Source organism: Artibeus jamaicensis, unplaced genomic scaffold, assembly GCF_021234435.1.
Source record: "Artibeus jamaicensis isolate MK-2021 breed Jamaican fruit bat unplaced genomic scaffold, CSHL_Jam_final contig_1998, whole genome shotgun sequence".
NCBI classification, from domain to species: domain Eukaryota; kingdom Metazoa; phylum Chordata; class Mammalia; order Chiroptera; family Phyllostomidae; genus Artibeus; species Artibeus jamaicensis.
In genome coordinates this window covers 3,567,728-3,585,353 of record NW_026521407.1, presented here as the reverse complement: position 1 = coordinate 3,585,353, position 17,626 = coordinate 3,567,728, and the positions used below count along the sequence as shown (strand labels likewise).

Sequence of the window (17,626 nt, the reverse complement as noted above, 5' to 3'; positions counted from 1 at the left end):
GTGGAGTGAAGTACTGCATCTGGACCCGTCAAGCATGGTCAGAGGGCGGACCTCCACTCCCAGGAGGGGGCTGGGGAGGGTCCCAGGCCTCTGTGCACGTGGGGCTGGGGGGAGCATCAGAAGCTTTCTGGGTTGCCAAGACAGAGGATGTGTAGGTCACTTCTACCCTGGCCCTTCCCCCCTGCACACGCTTGCAGAGTGGTCAGGATCCTTTCCATCAGAGACCTAACCTCGAGCTCTCACTGTTAAAACTCTGGCCCCAGGCCTCCAACATTCCTTCGTCCTGTTTGAGAGGCAAGATGCTAGGAGGGGCATGAAGACAGCGATCTGCCACCTCCCTGTTAGCCTAGGTGCAAAGCCGGCAAGTTGGCAGCACACCCTCTTCAGACTCCGAAAGGGAAAAAGGCCAGCTTGGGGGACCAGGACCATTTTGTCTCTCCAGGCCCCCCTTCCTCCTCCACCACAAGGCCAGCAACACTGGGGGGGGGGGGGGGGGGGGGGAGCAAGGCTTCACACCTTAGAGGGTGGGTGCAAATGGTTCCCTGTGGGAAACTGTTAAAATGCAGGTTCCTGGGCCAGACCGCTGAGATTCTGCTTCCCAAAGTTTGGGGAGGGCCTACATAACAGATTTTTGTTTTTTTTAAATTTAAAATCCTGGAGCGATTTTGACACTGATGGCTTTGAACCATGCTAGGGACTCAAAGACCTTGAAGGAAATAATCCTTTGCCCCTCCCCACTAATGCCTTCACTTTTGGGGTGAAAAGGGGCGGCACTGAGACCATTTGGTTGGATTGCCCCTCCTCAATATACAGTAGGGGTGCGGTTATGTGCTCTGCGAAGAGCCACAGTCAGAGGTGGGGATGGATGCGGTGAACAGGACTGGCCAGGGTCTGGGGTCAGCGGAAGGCTGTCGGCGAGGGACGAGCGAGACACCGGGAGGGGGTACGGTCGAGTGGAGGGGAAGAGGAGGGCTCACGAACGCCGGCCCCGGAAATCCGATCCCTCTAGGACCCAGAGGTGCCAGTTCCCCAGCGGCGGCGGCGAGAAGGGCAGCCGCTCGGTCTCCGGCTGCCGCCGCTCGGGCAGAGCCAGAGAAAGACCGAGGCTTGGGGCGCGGGGGGGAGGGAGGGAGGGAGGGTGGAGCGGCGGCGGAACGGCCCGGGACGGCCGAGCAGCCATGGGTGCCGGGGTGCCGGGCCCCCCGAGAGCCAAGGTCCCTGGCCGGGGTGGGGGGCGCCCGCGCTGCCAGCCCCGCTGACACCGCCGCGGACGATGTGAGCCGGCGCCTCTACCGCTGCTTCGCGGGCAGGGCGCGCGGTGCCACCGGCCCCGCCGCCGCTTTTCTCATTGGGTTGGGGGCGACCGGGCCAGGCTGCTGGGGCTTCGGAAGAGGGGCTGGCTGTCTTTGGCAGCTTGATTGGGGGAGGCGACCCACACAGGGCGCTCGGAGGTTTTTTTACCTTTTTTTTTTTTTTAAGCGGCCTTAACTGTCTTTGGCGGCTTGCTTTTGGGGGGAGCCTATAAAAGGCCTTTCGGGGTTTCTTTTCTCGGGGGGAGGGGGCGGTGGTCCCGACTTGGCCGGCCGCCTGTCGGAGGGGGGGAGCGGGCAGCGGGGGCATGCGAACCCGGCTCCCCCCACCATGATGAAGACGGAGCCGCGGGGGCCCGGGGGTCCCCTCCGGAGCGCCTCGCCGCACCGCAGCGCCTACGAGGCGGGCATCCAGGCGCTCAAGCCGCCCGACGCGCCCGGGCCCGACGATGCACCACCCAAGGCTGCCCACCACAAGAAATATGGCTCCAACGTCCACCGCATCAAAAGTATGTTCCTGCAGATGGGCACCCCGGCCGGGCCGGCGGGCGAGGCGGGCGGCGGCGCGGGCCCCACGGAGGCCCCGCGGGCGTCGGAGCGCGGCGTGCGCCTGTCGCTGCCCCGGGCCAGCAGCCTGAACGAGAACGTGGACCACAGCGCCCTGCTCAAGCTGGGCACCAGCGTGTCCGAGCGCGTGAGCCGCTTCGACTCCAAGCCCGCGCCCTCCGCGCAGCCCGCGCCGCCGCCGCACCCGCCGTCCCGGCTGCAGGAGACGCGGAAGCTGTTCGAGCGGAGCGTCCCGGCGGCCGCGGGCGGCGACAAGGAGGCGGCGGCGCGGCGGCTGCTGAGGCAGGAGCGCGCGGGCCTGCAGGACCGGAAGCTGGACGTCGTGGTGCGCTTCAACGGGAGCACCGAGGCTCTGGACAAGCTGGACGCCGACGCCGTGTCGCCGACGGTCAGCCAGCTCAGCGCCGTTTTTGAGAAGGCCGACTCGAGACCCGGCCTCCACCGCGGACCCGGGCTCCCCAGGGCCGTGGCCCCCGGGGCTCCCCAGGTCAACTCGAAGCTGGTCAGTAAGCGGTCCCGGGTGTTCCAGCCGCCGCCTCCACCGCCCGCCCCGTCGGGGGATGGCCCGGCCGAGAAAGAGCGCGGCCCCGGAGGGCAGCAGCCTCCGCAGCACCGAGTGGCTCCCACCCGGCCGCCCCCCAAGCCCCGGGAGGTGCGCAAGATTAAGCCGGTGGAGGTGGAGGAGAGCGGGGAGTCGGAGGCCGAGGCGGCGCCCGGGGAGGTGATCCAGGCGGAGGTGACGGTCCACGCGGCCCTGGAGAATGGCAGCGCCTTGGCAACCACAGCCAGCCCCGCGCCCGAGGAGCAGAAGGCCCAAGCGGCCCCCGAGAAAGAGGCGGCGACCGTGGCGGCGCCTGAAAGAGGGGTGGGCAATGGCCGGGCCCCGGATGTGGCCCGGGAGGAGGCGGATGAGTCCAAGAAGGAGGACTTCTCGGAGGCAGACTTGGTGGACGTGAGCGCCTACAGTGGGCTGGGGGAGGACTCTGGGGGCAGCGCCCTGGAGGAGGACGAGGACGACGACGAGGAGGATGCGGAGCCTCCCTATGAGCCCGAGTCGGGGTGCGTGGAGATCCCGGGGCTGTCCGAGGAAGAGGACCCGGCCCCAAGCCGGAAGATCCATTTCAGCACGGCGCCGATCCAAGTGAGTGAGCCCCCCGCCCCCGCGCCGCCCCCGCCCAGCGCACGCTGCCACCCCCCACCTCGCCGGCGGGTTCGGCAGGCTGAGTCAGCCCCTGCCACTCAGCCCCCTTCCCACGAGTTACCACCCTGAGGGGGGCGTGGGGGAGCTCCAGCTGTTTGTCAGAAAGGGATAATTTTCAGGCCCGACACGGGGGCGGCCTGCTCCGACCTGCCCTTAGGCTCCTCTGCCTGCTGCCCCGCCCAGCGCTCACGCCGCACAACCCTGCCCGCCCCCCGCCCCCCAGGGTCCTGAGACACCTGCTTTCCCTTTCTCTCCCAGACATTCTTCCTCCAGAGGTGCTAGAGGCAGAGGCTTGGGCGGTGGGGAGGTGTGCGTGTGCGTGTGCGCGTGTCCGTGTGTGTCGTCAGGAGAGCCTCCCACAACGGTCTTGACCCCGCTCCAGGCGGGCGGGAGGGCGGCGGGGGAGCCGGGAATCATTCCCTGCGACTACCTGTATAAGACTTGTAAAGGATGTGGGAGGGAGGAGCCAGGAACTTCCCGAAACCGAGATACAGGTAGTCCTTCCGCCATCCTGCCCGTAGCCCCCACTCCAACTTTGCAGAAGTGAAACAGGGAAGCAGTTCTTTGAAGATGAGCTGGCCTGGGGCCGTGTGACTGGGGGTGGGGGAAGGCCAGGCCTGCGGCCTTTCTTGGGGTCCGTGTGGGCCGGAGGAGGGGAAGTGTTGGGTTCTAGGGAAGTAGGCACTCTGTGTGGCCCTCCAGGGGGCCAGGCCTTCGGCAAGTCAGGGAGGAGAGGGTGGGGCTGGGAACCCCAGTGAACTTGGCCGCAGTCTGCATGCCTTTGCTCTTGACTGCTCACTAGGACAGACTCCGTGGCCTGGGCAGGCCCCAAGTGCCCTTGTCACATTCTCTGGACAGGGATGGAGGCTGCCCCCTCTGGGAGGTCTCAGTTTGCCCTCCTCTGTCCCCACCACCACGCTTGGTGATTGCTTTGTAGAGCCTGCAGGTGCCCGGAGTTCCTCAGGACAGTGCTGGGTGGGGGGAGGGGGGGAGGCATCCCCTAGGGACACTGAAGAACCCCAGGGCCCCCCCTACTTCCTTTCACCCTCCCATTTTTGACTGGCACTCTCAGCCCAGATGGCCCGTTGTTACCTCCCCTGGTTCAGTGGCCAGGTCTGCAGGCCCCTGGACTTGCCTGGGCCTGAATCCTGCCTTCACCCTCCTTGGTCAAACCCTCAGATGCTTGCTCGCAGTTTCCATAACTGCTCCTGGGCACTGAAGCTGTCCCAGGTTCCACTCACTGGCCAGAGTGTCGTAACCTGCCCCTCTCGTCCAGAGTCCTGGCCAGCCTCCTCCCCCATAGGACCCTACGAGTCCTTTCCCAGCCCTTCTCTCCCCCTGAGGCCACCAGATCCTGGAGGGAACGGAGGATTATGGTGGTCTCTGGGACCTCAGGAAGGGGGTGAGGGCCCTGAGGAAGTGGGGACCCTGTCACCAACTCCACCACCAGTTCTCTGAGCCCCCCGACCCCCACAGAGGTGGCATTGGTCCATCAGTCCTGGGCCTCTGATTGTCTATATTTGACATCTTACCCTGATTTTTGGGTAAAAATAGCACATGATTTGGAGCAGTGCTCCCGACTCCCCGGTGACTGTCTCTGGCCCGAGTGTGGGGGCAGTGGCAAGTGGTGCCACCCTGTCGTGTCTGACTTTTGACCTTGCTGGGACTTCTTCCTCTCCTGCCCCAGCAGCAGTCCCCACTTCTCCCGCTCCCTGCCCCCACCCTGCACGGATACTGAGTCCTGGACCGTGTGTCCTGCTGATGACCCAGTTATTGCCTTTATGGAGGCTTCTGCTGAGGACAGAGAGCCCAAGTCCAGATTGTCATCCGGGGTGGGGGGGCAGGGGACCGGGCCCAGGGCCCTCTGACAGGCTGGGTGCATCATGGTGGGCAATGTGAATGGCGGTCTGGGGCCTCAGCCTGGGCCCTGGGTTTCCTGTGAAGCAGCAGGATTTAAAAAAGGATGAGGGCAAAACCCAGGACAGGCTGTGAGGGTGTTTTAGAGGTCACTTTGTGTCTGTTAGTGTGTGTGCACCCATTTGAACATGTGTGTGTGTGGCCGAGGGTGACCCAGGCCACCAGAGACTGAGGCCGAGTCCAGGCTCACACCAGCTCTTGTCCTAGGGCCTGGGGCACGTGTGCAGTGGGAACAAAGTCACAGGTCACCCAACTGCCAGGGCCTAGCTCGACGCAGTCTCATCCTGCCCTTGGGCCGGCTACCCCAGGGCCGCGGGCCTGGCATCTTGCACCGGGTGCACACGGGCGGCCCTCCCCCAGGGGGCTTGGAGGCTGTGGGCCAGGTGTCAGGAGGGCTGTCCAGCTGCCACTGCACAGCTGGCGATGAGCTTTCAGGGTCTGAGCTTGAGTCTCTCTGAAGCTGTGAAATGGAGGACGGTGAGTTTAGTGGCCACATAACCCCCTCCCCCAGCTGCACCCCTAGGCCTGTGAACGTCGCCTGGGAGGGAGCCTCCGGGGTCGGGGGAAAGGACACAGAGGAGCCCACACTGAAGCTGGGGCACAGGAGTACTGCTGCCCACCGTGGGACCTGGGAGGAGAGGGGGCCCCAATAGGGGCCTCGGGGCAGACAGTGCCCACTCCAGCTCCTCAGGCCTCGGGTCCAGCCACCTGACAGAGCTGCTCTGCGCCTCCACTTAGCCGACTGTCATCGCTGCTGCAGGCGATGAAGCGTGGCATCCCAAGTGGTGCTCACCGATCTCCCCCTGGGGCCCCTGCTCGGGCCCAGAATCAGGCTCTCCCACAGAAGCCCTGCTCTGTCTTCTCTGTTCCTTGGAGCAGGGTTGGGCTGGGGAAGCCCCGTTTTGCCCAGAGACATGGGAAGCGGGTGACAGCAGAGGGGCACGGCGGGGGGACAACCAGGTAGAGCTGGCCTTGGGGCCACCATGAAGGCTGTGTTTCCTGTGGACAGTGTCAGAGAGGCTGCCACCACCTCCCGCATGTCCTTGTCTCACCAGAACCCAGTGCACTTGGGGGTAGGGGCCGACCTCTGTGAGCTGAGCCGAGGGCCTGCAGGGAGACGGAGGGAGCGGGTTCTCTCCTGCTCCTGCCACCTGAGGGGCACCTCAGGGGAGGGCCTGCCCTTTCTCCACAAGGGTGGAGGTGGTCCTTCCTGCCCTCCCAACCCTGGCCTTAACTTCAGGTTCATGTCAGCTGGGTCTGGGTGCCCTTCTGCCTCCCCACCCCTGCCTCTCCTGCTCCCCACCCCCTCCCTGTGTCTCACACCCGCTCCCTCCTCCCTCCCCATCTGGCATCCTCAGCATCTCTGTTCGTTCTCCCCTCCTCCTCTTCCCTCTCCTCCTGCTCGGCCCGTCCCTTCCGCTCTTCTGCCGTCTGTGTCCATCTCTGTCTTTGTCCACCCTCGCCTCGGCCTGGTCTTCCCTTATCTCTCACTGTCTTTTTTTTTTAACTTATTGATTTTATAGAGAGAGACATTGATTTGTTGTTCCCTTATGTATGCATTCATTGGTTGATTCTTGCATGTGCCCTGACCAGAGGTCAAGCCCACAACCTGGGCGTATCGGGACGGCGCTCTAACCAACCGAGCTGCCTGGCCAGGGCTGCATCTCTCACTTCCTGTTCGCCCCTGTCCATGTGTCTTTCTCTGATCTGGGGACCTGGGTCCCTGAGTCTGACACTTCCTCCAGCACAGCCCTTCCTGCCCTCCTCCTGCGGGCCTGCTCATGCCTTCTGGGCTGCAGAAGAGAATAACCGGATTGGACGAGGCCGTGTCCCTTTCTGTCTTGCCCCGTGGGCACCAGGACTAGAAGGACCTTCACTCCCAGCTGGGGCTATGGTGGGGCTGGGGGAGGCCGCACTTCCACCCGTCTGGGGGTGGAGGCGGCCTGTGGTAGCAGGGCAGCATCAGTGGGCTGCATGACCTGCCCTCTTGGCCTCCCCAGGCCCGTCCTGCCCTTGCCCTCTGACCAGTGACCCTTCCCCAGGTGTTCAGCACCTACTCCAACGAGGACTACGATCGTCGAAACGAGGATGTGGACCCCATGGCGGCCTCTGCAGAATATGAACTGGAGAAGCGGGTGGAGAGGCTGGAGCTGTTCCCGGTGGAGCTGGAGAAGGGTAAGAGGCTGGGCCAGACTGCACAGGTTTCCCTCTGGTTCCAGCTTCTGCACCGGGCCCCTGTGCTCCCACAGTCGCCAGGTTCCCAAGACACCCTGGTCTCTCCTGGGCTGTGTGTTGGCCAGACGTGAGGGGAGGCCTGTGGGAGCAGCAGACCTGGGTGCAACAGTCACATGTGACTACGTCCTTCTGCGCCGTAATGGGTGCTGGGGAGACATGGAGGGGCCACAGTGACGGCATTCTACAGGAGACCTGACCCAACTCGGGGGGTGGGGGTTCCCCAAGGAAGTGTTGCTTGAGTTGGGCTCTGAAGAGGAGGCGTTCGGGGGAGTGTGTGGGAAAGAGAGGACAGGCTGGCTGGGTTTGGATAGTGAGGGGAGGAAGGGAGCGCAAACAAGGCCTCGGAGACCATGTGAAGGACACTTTTTTCCGAGATGGACTGGAAGACTTTGCGAGGTGTGGGAGAGGTATTCTGGAAAGACCACTCCAGGCTGTGATGTGGGAGAAAGGTGCCGAGAGCGCCGTGGTGTGGACAAGATGATGGCCGTGTGTGCGGGAAGTGGGCAGACCTGTGAGGCCCTGGAAGGCAGAATGGGCAGGGTCTGGCGGTGACTTGGCTTGGGCAAAGGCTGCGTGGGGGAGGGGGGAATCCAGGTGACTCCCAGGCCCCGTGAGGGAGTGGCAGATGGGAAGAGCCTGTCTGGGAGCGAAGATCATGAGTTTGGATGTCAGCGGCCCAGGGGACCAGGGTTGGGGTGGCTGTGGAGAGGGGAGTGGGCCTCGGGGGCGAGAAGAGCAGAAGCTTCCCATCGAGGCTGTGAGTGTGGTTGAGAGAGTTTGGAGAAGAGGGGCGCCTGCCGCCACCCCGCCCCACCCCTCCCTCCACATACTCAGTTGCACGCAGGCACACGGCAGTCTCTGGCCCTCCCGTGTCGGTGCCCTTGGCAGGCCTTGCTGCCCATCAGTTCTTTGGGTGGACAAAGGGTGAGAGTGACCCAAGAGCATCCTAGCTGACTTGGCAGAGCAGGTAGACAAAACTGCACCCCCGACGCAGTGGCAGGACACTCCGACGTATGGGGAACTGTTCCTGAGGTTAGGGCCACGTCCCAGAGTGAAGGTTGGGGATCGGGGGACCTCTCTCACTGTCTCCTACAAGCCCGGAGCTAGAGTTCTTAGTCCCTCCCTTCTCCATGCCCCCCACCACCTTCTCACCCCCCCTCTGCTCCACAGACTCTGAGGGCCTGGGCATCAGCATCATCGGCATGGGGGCCGGGGCAGACATGGGCCTGGAGAAGCTGGGCATCTTCGTCAAGACCGTCACTGAGGGCGGCGCGGCCCATCGGGACGGCAGGTATGCCTCTCCCTCTCCTGGCAGCCGCCTTCTGTAGGGTGGGTCGCTGGGCCAGGATGAGCCACTCCCTGTGCGGGGCTCAGATGTTCGTGGAGCGGTCCTGTACCCGGTGCTGGCCTTGGCCTGAGGCTGCGGCAGTGAATGGCCCAGGTGGAAGCCCCACTCTCATGGCGCTGGCATTCTTGGGGGGCTGGAGATGGGGGCTGGTTTGGGGTTGGGGGTATGTGTTGGGCTGTGGTCGAGAGAGCGTGAACGTGGAGGCACTGGGCTTGATGGAGTGCCTCTGAGCGTTCTTTCCTGCATTTGGGAAACATCCAGTCCCTGACTCTGCACTGGGGCTGGTGCCAGGCCCTGGGGAGTCAGCGATGAGGACCTTGCTCTTGTGAAGCATGTTGTGTGGTGAGGCAGACATTCAAATGGACACCCAGAAAACGGGGAGGTAGAGGAAGAATACAGGGTTCCATGAAGGCATAAAAAGGAGGGCTTGACTTCTCATGGTGTCAGGGAAGGCTTCTTGGAGGAAGTGACATAGGAGCTGAGACCTGAAGGAGAACAGAAATTAGCTAACCTAGAGGAGTATTATGCGCAGGAGGTTGCAGGCAGTTATGGCTGGAGCCTGGAGAACAAGGGGCTCCCAGTGTATGGCCCGGCCAGAAGGACTGGTGGGCGTGTGCCTGGAGAGGAGAGTGCTGCTTGCATGTGTGTTGCACGTGCGCCTGTGTTTTGGCATAGGAGGCGGAGGGGGTGTCTGGGCTATAAGGTTCTGGGAGGGCCTGCTGGTGTCCTGGGAAGCCTGGGGAGCCCTCCGTGGACCACCCCTCTGTGTGTGTATCGCACCAGGGAAGTGGGAAGGGCTTTAGGGCACCTCACAGTTGTTACAAGTTGGAGGTTGACATCGGGTGCCTTGGGGTGGCACCTCCAAACCCAGGCCCCTTCCATGTGACAGGGGTGAGGGAGTATCCCTGTGGAGGCTGGGTGACTTTGGGGTCATGTTGCTGGAGGTGGGGTTGCCGCATGCAGAAGCATGCGGGGCAGGGACAAGGAAGGTGAGAGCCCCTGCTCTTTCCCCTCCCCCCACCCCATTTGGGCTTCCCAGAACCCTTCCCCTGGCCCTCTGATTGTCGGTTTGGGGATGTGTGTACAAGTGGAGAGTGTGTCCACGAGCGAGCGTAAGCTCGCGGGGCACATGGCAATGACGTGTTTGCAGCAGGCTGTTTCCTCCGTTTCCACATGGGAGCCCTGAGAGAAGGCCTGGAGCTCCAGAGGAGGCAGGAGTGGAGGAGGGAGGGGTCGGGGTCCCCTCCCTCCTTTAGCCCCCTCAGCAGGCCGGCCGGGCCACCCCCATCCCTCTCCTCCTTGTGTGGAGAACAAGGGCTTCCGGCACCACAGCTGGAACGCACTGGGGGCTGTGCACCTGGGTCAGGGCGAGGCGGCCCTGTGGGACAGAATGTGAGCGCGAGTGTGTTATGCGCGTCTTCAAGGAAAGAAATTTTTGGACTCAGGTCTGAGCAGATGTGTGTGTGTAAGACGGCTGTGGGCTCTTGCGGGTGTTCATGGTGGTGATGAGCTCTGTGGCTGTCACACTGCTCTGTCAGGTGTGATGGAGGAGGGGATGAGAATGTGATTGTCATGGGAAGGGAGCTTGCCACTCCTCCTGGTCCTGGACACCCAAGTGTGCTTTGCTTACCCAGGTCTCACTGCCCACAGGTGAGTCTGGCTGGTACCTGATCCTCAGGCCTCATACATTTTATGCACATAGACAAAGTACCAGGTCCCTGTGAGGACTGAGCCTTGAGTTTCTGATGGGAAGGGGGCCCCCTCTACCCTAACACCTCAGCTCCCCTCCTGACCCTCCTGACCCCATGTCACCTACCCTAGGATCCAGGTGAACGACCTCCTGGTGGAGGTGGATGGAACCAGTCTGGTGGGAGTGACCCAGAGCTTTGCGGCCTCCGTGCTCCGGAACACCAAGGGCCGCGTGCGGTGAGGGCCGGGAGCACGGGGCGGGTGGGTGTGGGAGCAAGCAGGAGGCTCGGCCCTCCTTCGGCCACTCTGCCCACTTGCCCAACACACACAATTAAATTTCTGGATGGTCCAACTTACAGAGGAGGCCCCACTGCCTTCCTGCCCTAAGGAATTGCTGTGCCCACATCCCTTGCCTCAAGTCTACCTTCCCATCCTGAGCCCTTGACCACTGCGGCCACCAAGGCCTGCTGTCCACTGCACCTCCAAACTGGCCTCCTGGGCTCATTCTTCCCCCTGCCTGTCCTGACTCATTCGTTGAAGAACCGAGATGGACAGGGAGAATGCCATGCAAACAGGGGTCCCTCCCCTGGGCATTTCACCTTCCTCCTCGCCTGCCCCGGGTAATCCCAGAAGCACTTTCCTCCCTGGGCCTGTCAATTAAGGGGGTTGTGTTAGAAGATCCCCACGTCCCTCTCTGGAAAAACATTTAGGGGCCATTCCCTGCCCCCCTGCAAGAGGGGCACTGCCACCAGGAAAGGGTGGTGGAGGGAAACAGGATGTGGGTGGCCACGGAGAGGAGGGGCTGGTGCCTGGAAGTTCCACTATTTCCTTTCCATCCTAATCTCCAGTTGCCATCATCCCGCCCCTTCCTGGAGCTCAGGGCCTTGGAGCCCATACAAGACACCCCTCTACAGCCCCTGCCCTCCGTCAGGGGGGTCAGCTTTACACCCCCTGCCCCATTTCCTCCCACATGGTGGGGTCAGAACCCCTGTGCTGGCAGCTTCTGAACTCATGGCCCCTGCAGCCCAGCCTGAATTTAGGCTGACATCGCCCCTCCCCCAAAACTGGCCAGGAGGGCTAGTGGGCCTTTGCTTCTCCTGGGAAGGAAACCCAATAAGGGCCCCCAGCTCCTCCATTTATTATTAACATTCTGCAGCCTCTGGACTCAGCCCTCTCATTTCACCTCCCCTGGGAGGGCCTGGGTGCGGAGAGAGGAGCACCAGCAGGCAGGATGGTGGCATTACCCAGCTGAGGACAGAAGCAAAGGGGATGACACTGGTGCCCCCACAGGTTTATGATCGGCCGGGAGCGACCTGGCGAGCAGAGCGAAGTGGCTCAGCTAATACAGCAGACCCTGGAACAGGAGCGATGGCAGCGGGAGATGATGGAGCAGAGATACGCCCAGTATGGGGAGGATGATGAGGAGGTAGGAACTCCTGGCTGCCCGCCTTACCGCCCCCTGGTGGCTGGATGGAGGTTTACAGCCATCCTCTGCCTCTAACCTTTCCCCCATGCCTTGTGAAGAAGCCCAGAGCACCACCGCCTGTCCTAGGGGAGCCCCTGGTCTCAGAGAGGTGATACAGACCCTTCCCTCCAGGGACCTCGAGTCTGATAGAGGAGTCACACCCTCTTTTTTCAGAAAGCCTTCTTGGTCTTACAATGAAAATACAGTTCTTCCAAGAGCCCCCACTCTGAGGGGAAGGCATAGCTCCTAACCTCAGGGGATATAATCTGAGCAAGGTGACAGCTCCATACCTCAGGGAACCCACAGTGTGACAGGGATGGCATAGGTTGTCTTCAGGGATCTCAGTCTTAGGGGGGAATTACCCGTGCCTTCAGAGGAAGACACAGACCAGGCCCCTGGTATGGCCCCCAGTCTGACAGGGGAGGCTTGAGACCCCCCTAAGTAGCTCCCAGGATGACGTGGGTAGACTGCTGCCAGTCTAGGCTCTGGTCGTCAGGCCGGGGGAGGCTGGGACAGGCAGGGTGCACAGCCTCCTCTCTCCTTCGCAGACAGGAGAGTATGCCACTGACGAGGATGAGGAGCTGAGCCCCACATTCCCAGGTGGCGAGATGGCCATCGAGGTGTTTGAGTTGGCGGAGAATGAGGATGCCTTGTCCCCTGTCGACATGGAGCCCGAGAAGCTGGTGCACAAGTTCAAGGAGGTGGGACGAGAGGGTCCCCGGGGTGGTGGAGGGTAAAGGTAGGCCAGCACCCCCTCTGCAGCGCTGCCTACCCCAGTGAGCGCTGAGTATCTGCCCCTGTCCCTGCAGCTCCAGATCAAGCATGCTGTGACTGAGGCGGAGATCCAGCAGCTGAAAAGAAAGGTGAGGGGGTGTGGAGCGGGAGGAACGGGGTCTGAGGGCTGGAGGGATGACCCCGTCTTCACATCTGCACACATGGACATGTGCCTGCCATCCCTGCCCCCCACAAGCACTACAGGGCAAGCTATTCTGAGGTGGGGGGGGCAGCAATAGGAGCTTGAGTTCTGGGTCCATCGGCCCTACTAGTCACTTGCTGCTCTGTGTCTCAGTCTCCTCACCTATAAAATGGGGCAATAATACCGTCAACACCATAGGATGGTTGTGACGATTAAACGAGATAATACATGGGGAGTCCTCAGTACAGTGTCTGATACATCACAGGTGCTCGATCAAAGGTTGCGCAGTTAGCTATAGTATTATACTGAAGCACATGAACTTACACACTAGATGTCTTCATGTTTGTGTTGTTCCACACGTTTCTTCCACATATAGGGCCAGCGGTACATGCAGACTGCCCAGAGACACACACAGGCACACACCAGCCTGGGCCCCTGGCACATAGCACCCCCTGAGCCATCTGCAGACAGGCACCCGCCCTACGCAGACAGGACACGGAGATGGCAGACCCTTGCTTCACGTGACCTCATACCCAGGCGCATCAGCCTGGATGTGTAGACACTCTGCCCTGATGTAAGAGGCACAAGGTATAGCCATCGTGCAGGAAGATTGTCACAGGACATGTGCCTTCTCACAGAGACGCTGATGCTCCCAGATGGTGACACACACACAACATGCGCGATCACACACATGCACCATGCACACCCACACACATAAGCTCATTGGAAGCTAACTCTTGTCAGCATGGAGATGCACAGGATTTGTATTAAAAATCTGTGTTGGGCCCCTGCTGGGCCTGGACATTAGGAGGCCAGGCTCCTGTGGGGCTTCCAGGGTGGTGGGGAGAGGCAGGGGTGCACAGAGCCACGTGAACAGTGGACCAGGTACATGTGTGTGTGCGTGCCCACATGCAGGCTTACACCCACTGTACATGGGGAGAGGGGAACACGGGACTGAGCCTTGGGGGCGGGGCAGGGTTTAGACGACTGAGGCAGAGGAAAGGCATCGCTCGCAGGAGACAGTCTCAAGCTTGGAGGCTGGCTTCGGAAGGAGCCCCGTGGGCTGGTGCAGCCGTTCCACTGGGGGAGAGGTGGGAGCAGAACTGGGTTGCCAGGGTGGGCTGTTGCTGCAGTGTCCCAGCTTCCTAAGGACTCTAGCTTTGGACCTGTGGCCATCTGAGGGCCATAAGGGGGAAGGTCACTGCCTCGGAAGTGAGAGGTCATGAAAGTAGGTGGGAAGGACTTGGAGGCCAGGAAACTTGGAGGCATGTGTGGGCCAGGGCTGCCCAGAGTATGGCAGAGGGTACTGAAGGGAGGGATGGGTTGGAGCTTCATGGCTGAGGTAGCGATGACAGAACAGGGTCCTGGCGGATTCGGAGTGTGAAGGGGACAGGGGGTCAAAGGTCTGTTCCTGCTTCCATCAGTAAACATCTGTCGGATGCCTTCTAGGTGCCCGGCACTGCTCCAGCGCCTGTGACTGGCAAAAGCAGATGCTTGCTCTCATGTAGCTGAGTGTCTGCATACCGACGGCTGTGTTGTTACAGACTGACATGAGACTGTGTAGGAGAGGACAGGGTTACTGAGCTCCTGGAGCAGCAAGACCTGGTCCTGCTGGGGGTGGGGACAGGGGGTGGGGGACTGTGTAGTTGGAGGTACTCACAGGAGGCTTCTCTAGGGAAGTGAGACTGAGCAGACCACCTAAAGGTGAGTTGGTGGGAAATGATGAGGCAAGAGGGAGGGGGGATGGGAGCACTCCAGGCAGAGGGGGGAACACGGGCAAACCCTGCGTGCCAGGAGGGAACCTGGCAAGCCTGAGGGTCTGCAGGAAAGCTTGTGTGGCTGGAGCTTAGGGAGCAAGTGGCGTTTGCAGCCAACAGGGTTGGAGGGTCAGGCAGGGGCTTGAGGCTGGGTGCTGGGATGGGGGTGAGATGATGGCACCTTTGAGCAGAGGTGGGCTAGACAGGAAAGGGGGAATGGGTTTCTGTGGGTGGGGTTGGGGTCGGGGCACGGCGCCCAGGAGTTGGAAGCGATGTTGGGCTAGAGCTCAGGACTCAGGGCTCTGAGTGCACAATGGGGTGTGGGAGGTGAGATAGAGAACAAGCCTCCAGGACTGAGCTGTTGCAGCAGCGCTGGGGTAGCCTGGGAGCTGGGAGAGGAGCCAGGCTGATTATTGGAGATGCCGCAGAAGCAGGGGCTGGTTGGTAGGGCCAGAGGTGCAGAGAGGGGGTGGAGGGCCGTGGTAACCTTCACCTGCCCAGCTCTTTCACATCTGCCTCCTCACTGAGGCCCTTGTGAGCGTGGCAAGGCGGGAGTCACACCTGTTCTAGAGACTGAACAGAAGTTGCCTTGCCCCAAGTCACAGAGCCAGTCAGTGATTAACCCAGGCCTGTTACCTGCCAAGAGTGCACTGCAGTGTCAGGGACGCTGGCTGGGAGCTCTGAGACTGAGGTCCCACCTCTTCCCTCTCCGGTTTCAGGTCTCAGGCTCAGCCAAGTAGGAGTGAGTAGTTGGGGAGCAATGGGTTCCATGTCTGGGGAAACATCCAGGGGCTCTGGCACCAGTGCAGGATGAGGGTACACCTGGGCTCCCCACTGGCCCCCACCAACCAGGGGCCACTCTTCCTCTCTCAGCTGCAGAGCCTGGAGCAGGAGAAGGGCCGGTGGCGGGTGGAGAAGGCCCAGCTGGAGCAGAGTGTGGAGGAGAACAAGGAACGCATGGAGAAGCTGGAGGGCTACTGGGGTGAGGCCCAGAGCCTGTGCCAAGCTGTGGATGAGCACCTGCGGGAGACCCAGGCCCAGTACCAGGCCCTGGAGCGCAAGTACAGCAAGGCCAAGCGCCTCATCAAGGACTACCAGCAGAAGTATGTGGCCATGGGGTTGAAGGCTGGGGTTGGCAGTCCCTCCCCACCCCCAGGAGAGTAGGGAGGTGAAAACACAGAGGCTGGAGAGCCCTGTGGTGGTGGTACCTGGGCCCAGCATGACCAGGTGCCAGGGGCATTGGGAGCACCTTGGGCACCCCTGACCTGAGAACAGGGAGAGACAGGGCTGTCCAGTTAGAGCTGAGGACCCTGGATGGAGGCCAGGCCACACCCCCTTACCCACGGTCTGTCCCCCACTGGTCACCAGGGAGATAGAGTTCCTGAAAAAGGAGACTGCACAGCGCCGGGTTCTGGAGGAGTCAGAGCTGGCGAGGAAGGAGGAGATGGACAAGCTCCTGGACAAGGTGGGCCCAGCGATGCCTGAGGGCAGGGCTGTGGAGGGAGGGGCACCCACTCTGGGTCCTGGAGAGTAGCAGGGGGGTCATGCTGCTGGCCAGGAGCTCAGGGCCTTATGGGACAGAAGGGACAGAGCCCAAGCCTGGCCCCCCAGCCTGACCCCCCTCTCCTCTTTGTTTTCTAGATCTCAGAACTGGAAGGAAACCTGCAAACACTGAGGAATTCCAATTCTACTTAACAGGAATCTTTCCTTAACCAGACAATAATTAATCCCCTCCCATTGTCCTCCCGCCCCATCCTCAATATTCCACCCCACCCCTAACTAGCCTGGGGACAGGTGCCCCGACTCCCCCACCCCTCTGCCCCACCTCCCCCAGCTTCAGGGACCAGAGGGCCCATGTCACAGGCCCCATTATGGTGGCCCCAGGCAGACGGGTGACTGGAAGGATGGCCTCCTTCTTACCCTATGGGGCTGAGGCACAGAGGTTGAGGGATGCCAAGGGCTGGCCTGGGTGGTGGATGGACAGACACAAGGACCTGCAGACCAAACTGCCAGACTTTACAACCTCCAGCCTTTGTCTCTGGACTGGAATGGGGCTGGGGGCTCTCCCAGCATTTCACCACCTGGAGGCTGCTCCCTGCCCACAGGGCTCCTTGACTTGAGATTCTACCTTCCTGGCCCTTCTTGCTCCCCATCATTGTGCTGTCTCTGTTTCATTCTGATCCTCCTGCTGGGAGGGGTTGCCTCCACACCTCCTCCCTCCCTGTCTCCCCTCCCAGGAGGGGTGGAGTTCACCCCAGAGCCTGGAGGCTGGGCCCGGCCCTGCACTGATTTCTCATATATCCTTCGGGGGAAAGGGGAGTGAGTAGAAAAAGGGGGGCGGCAGCCCCCAGTTTCTCCTCATGCCTCCCCCTTGCCCTTCCCTGGTGCCAAATAGCCATAACCTCTTCCTGGAACTGTTCTGTGGCCTCTCTGGCATCCAGTTTCCTGGCTAAGCCTGGGAACGCCAGGGAGGAGAGGTGGTCAGCTCAGAGGGCCTGGCTGCAAAGAACCTGGTCTTAGACAAGAGAGCATTTCTTACTCAGAGCCAGGCCCAGCCCTGCCCTGCCCGGGGCCACACGGGAAAGCCCTCTCCTAACACCACAGAGGTTCAGCCTCACACCACCCCCCACAACCACACCCTTCCAACGTGTTGACTGGAGGGCAACATTTTACTACTAAACTTTTTGGAGACCAGGGCTGCCCTGCTGACAGCCTGCTTTCGAAGTGGAATTGACTCGTTTCCTCACTTTAACCCCAAATTGGGGCTTGGACCAAGGGAGGTGAGACCCCTGCCCAGGTCCCCTCCCCTTTCAGAATCCATCTCTAGTTTTGCCCCTTTCTGATGCCCTTGCCCCAGCCTGGGTTTTTGTTCATTTTTTAAAGCAGACAACCCCGGTCCCATCCCTTTCGCTTCTCCTCGTCCCCTATAAATAGACCATGCCACCAATCAGTATTTCTTCCCTCTCCCCTTCCCGTCCCCAGCCCTTTCCCTACCCCCTGGAAGAGCTGGCTGTCTCGGTGCCCCGCCCGTGCACTTCTACGCCCAGGCAGATGGAAGGGGCGGGGCCGCGGGCGCTTCCGGTTTCCCGGGCTGGTGGCTATCCCTGTCCCGCCCTCCGCAGGACTGCGTCTCTGTATATAATATATATATGTATGTATTGTTCCCGGTTTTGTACGGACCATGCCCTCTGTCAGGTCGCCCCATAAAAGCAGCCCCCAGA

At 61.5% G+C, this 17,626-nt stretch overlaps 1 protein-coding gene across 1 annotated transcript; it reads left to right on the top strand.

Moving 5' to 3' along the window:
* Positions 1–1,128: 1,128 nt before the first annotated feature.
* Positions 1,129–17,626, top strand: PPP1R9B (protein phosphatase 1 regulatory subunit 9B). Its single transcript, XM_037150002.2, has 10 exons — positions 1,129–3,018; positions 7,038–7,170; positions 8,401–8,521; positions 10,400–10,504; positions 11,558–11,693; positions 12,281–12,433; positions 12,542–12,595; positions 15,279–15,508; positions 15,774–15,870; positions 16,047–17,626. Exons 1-10 carry the CDS (start codon positions 1,642–1,644, stop codon positions 16,098–16,100), a joined length of 2,460 nt encoding a protein of 819 aa, XP_037005897.2. The 5' UTR covers positions 1,129–1,641; the 3' UTR covers positions 16,101–17,626.

Coding starts and splice junctions, on each gene's coding strand:
- PPP1R9B (XM_037150002.2), top strand. CDS start 1,642: ATGATGAAGACGGAGCCGCGGGGGCCCGGGGGTCCCCTCCGGAGCGCC. Junction 8,522..10,399: donor GCGGCCCATCGGGACGGCAG/GTATGCCTCTCC, acceptor CACCTACCCTAG/GATCCAGGTGAACGACCTCC. Junction 11,694..12,280: donor ATGGGGAGGATGATGAGGAG/GTAGGAACTCCT, acceptor TCTCCTTCGCAG/ACAGGAGAGTATGCCACTGA.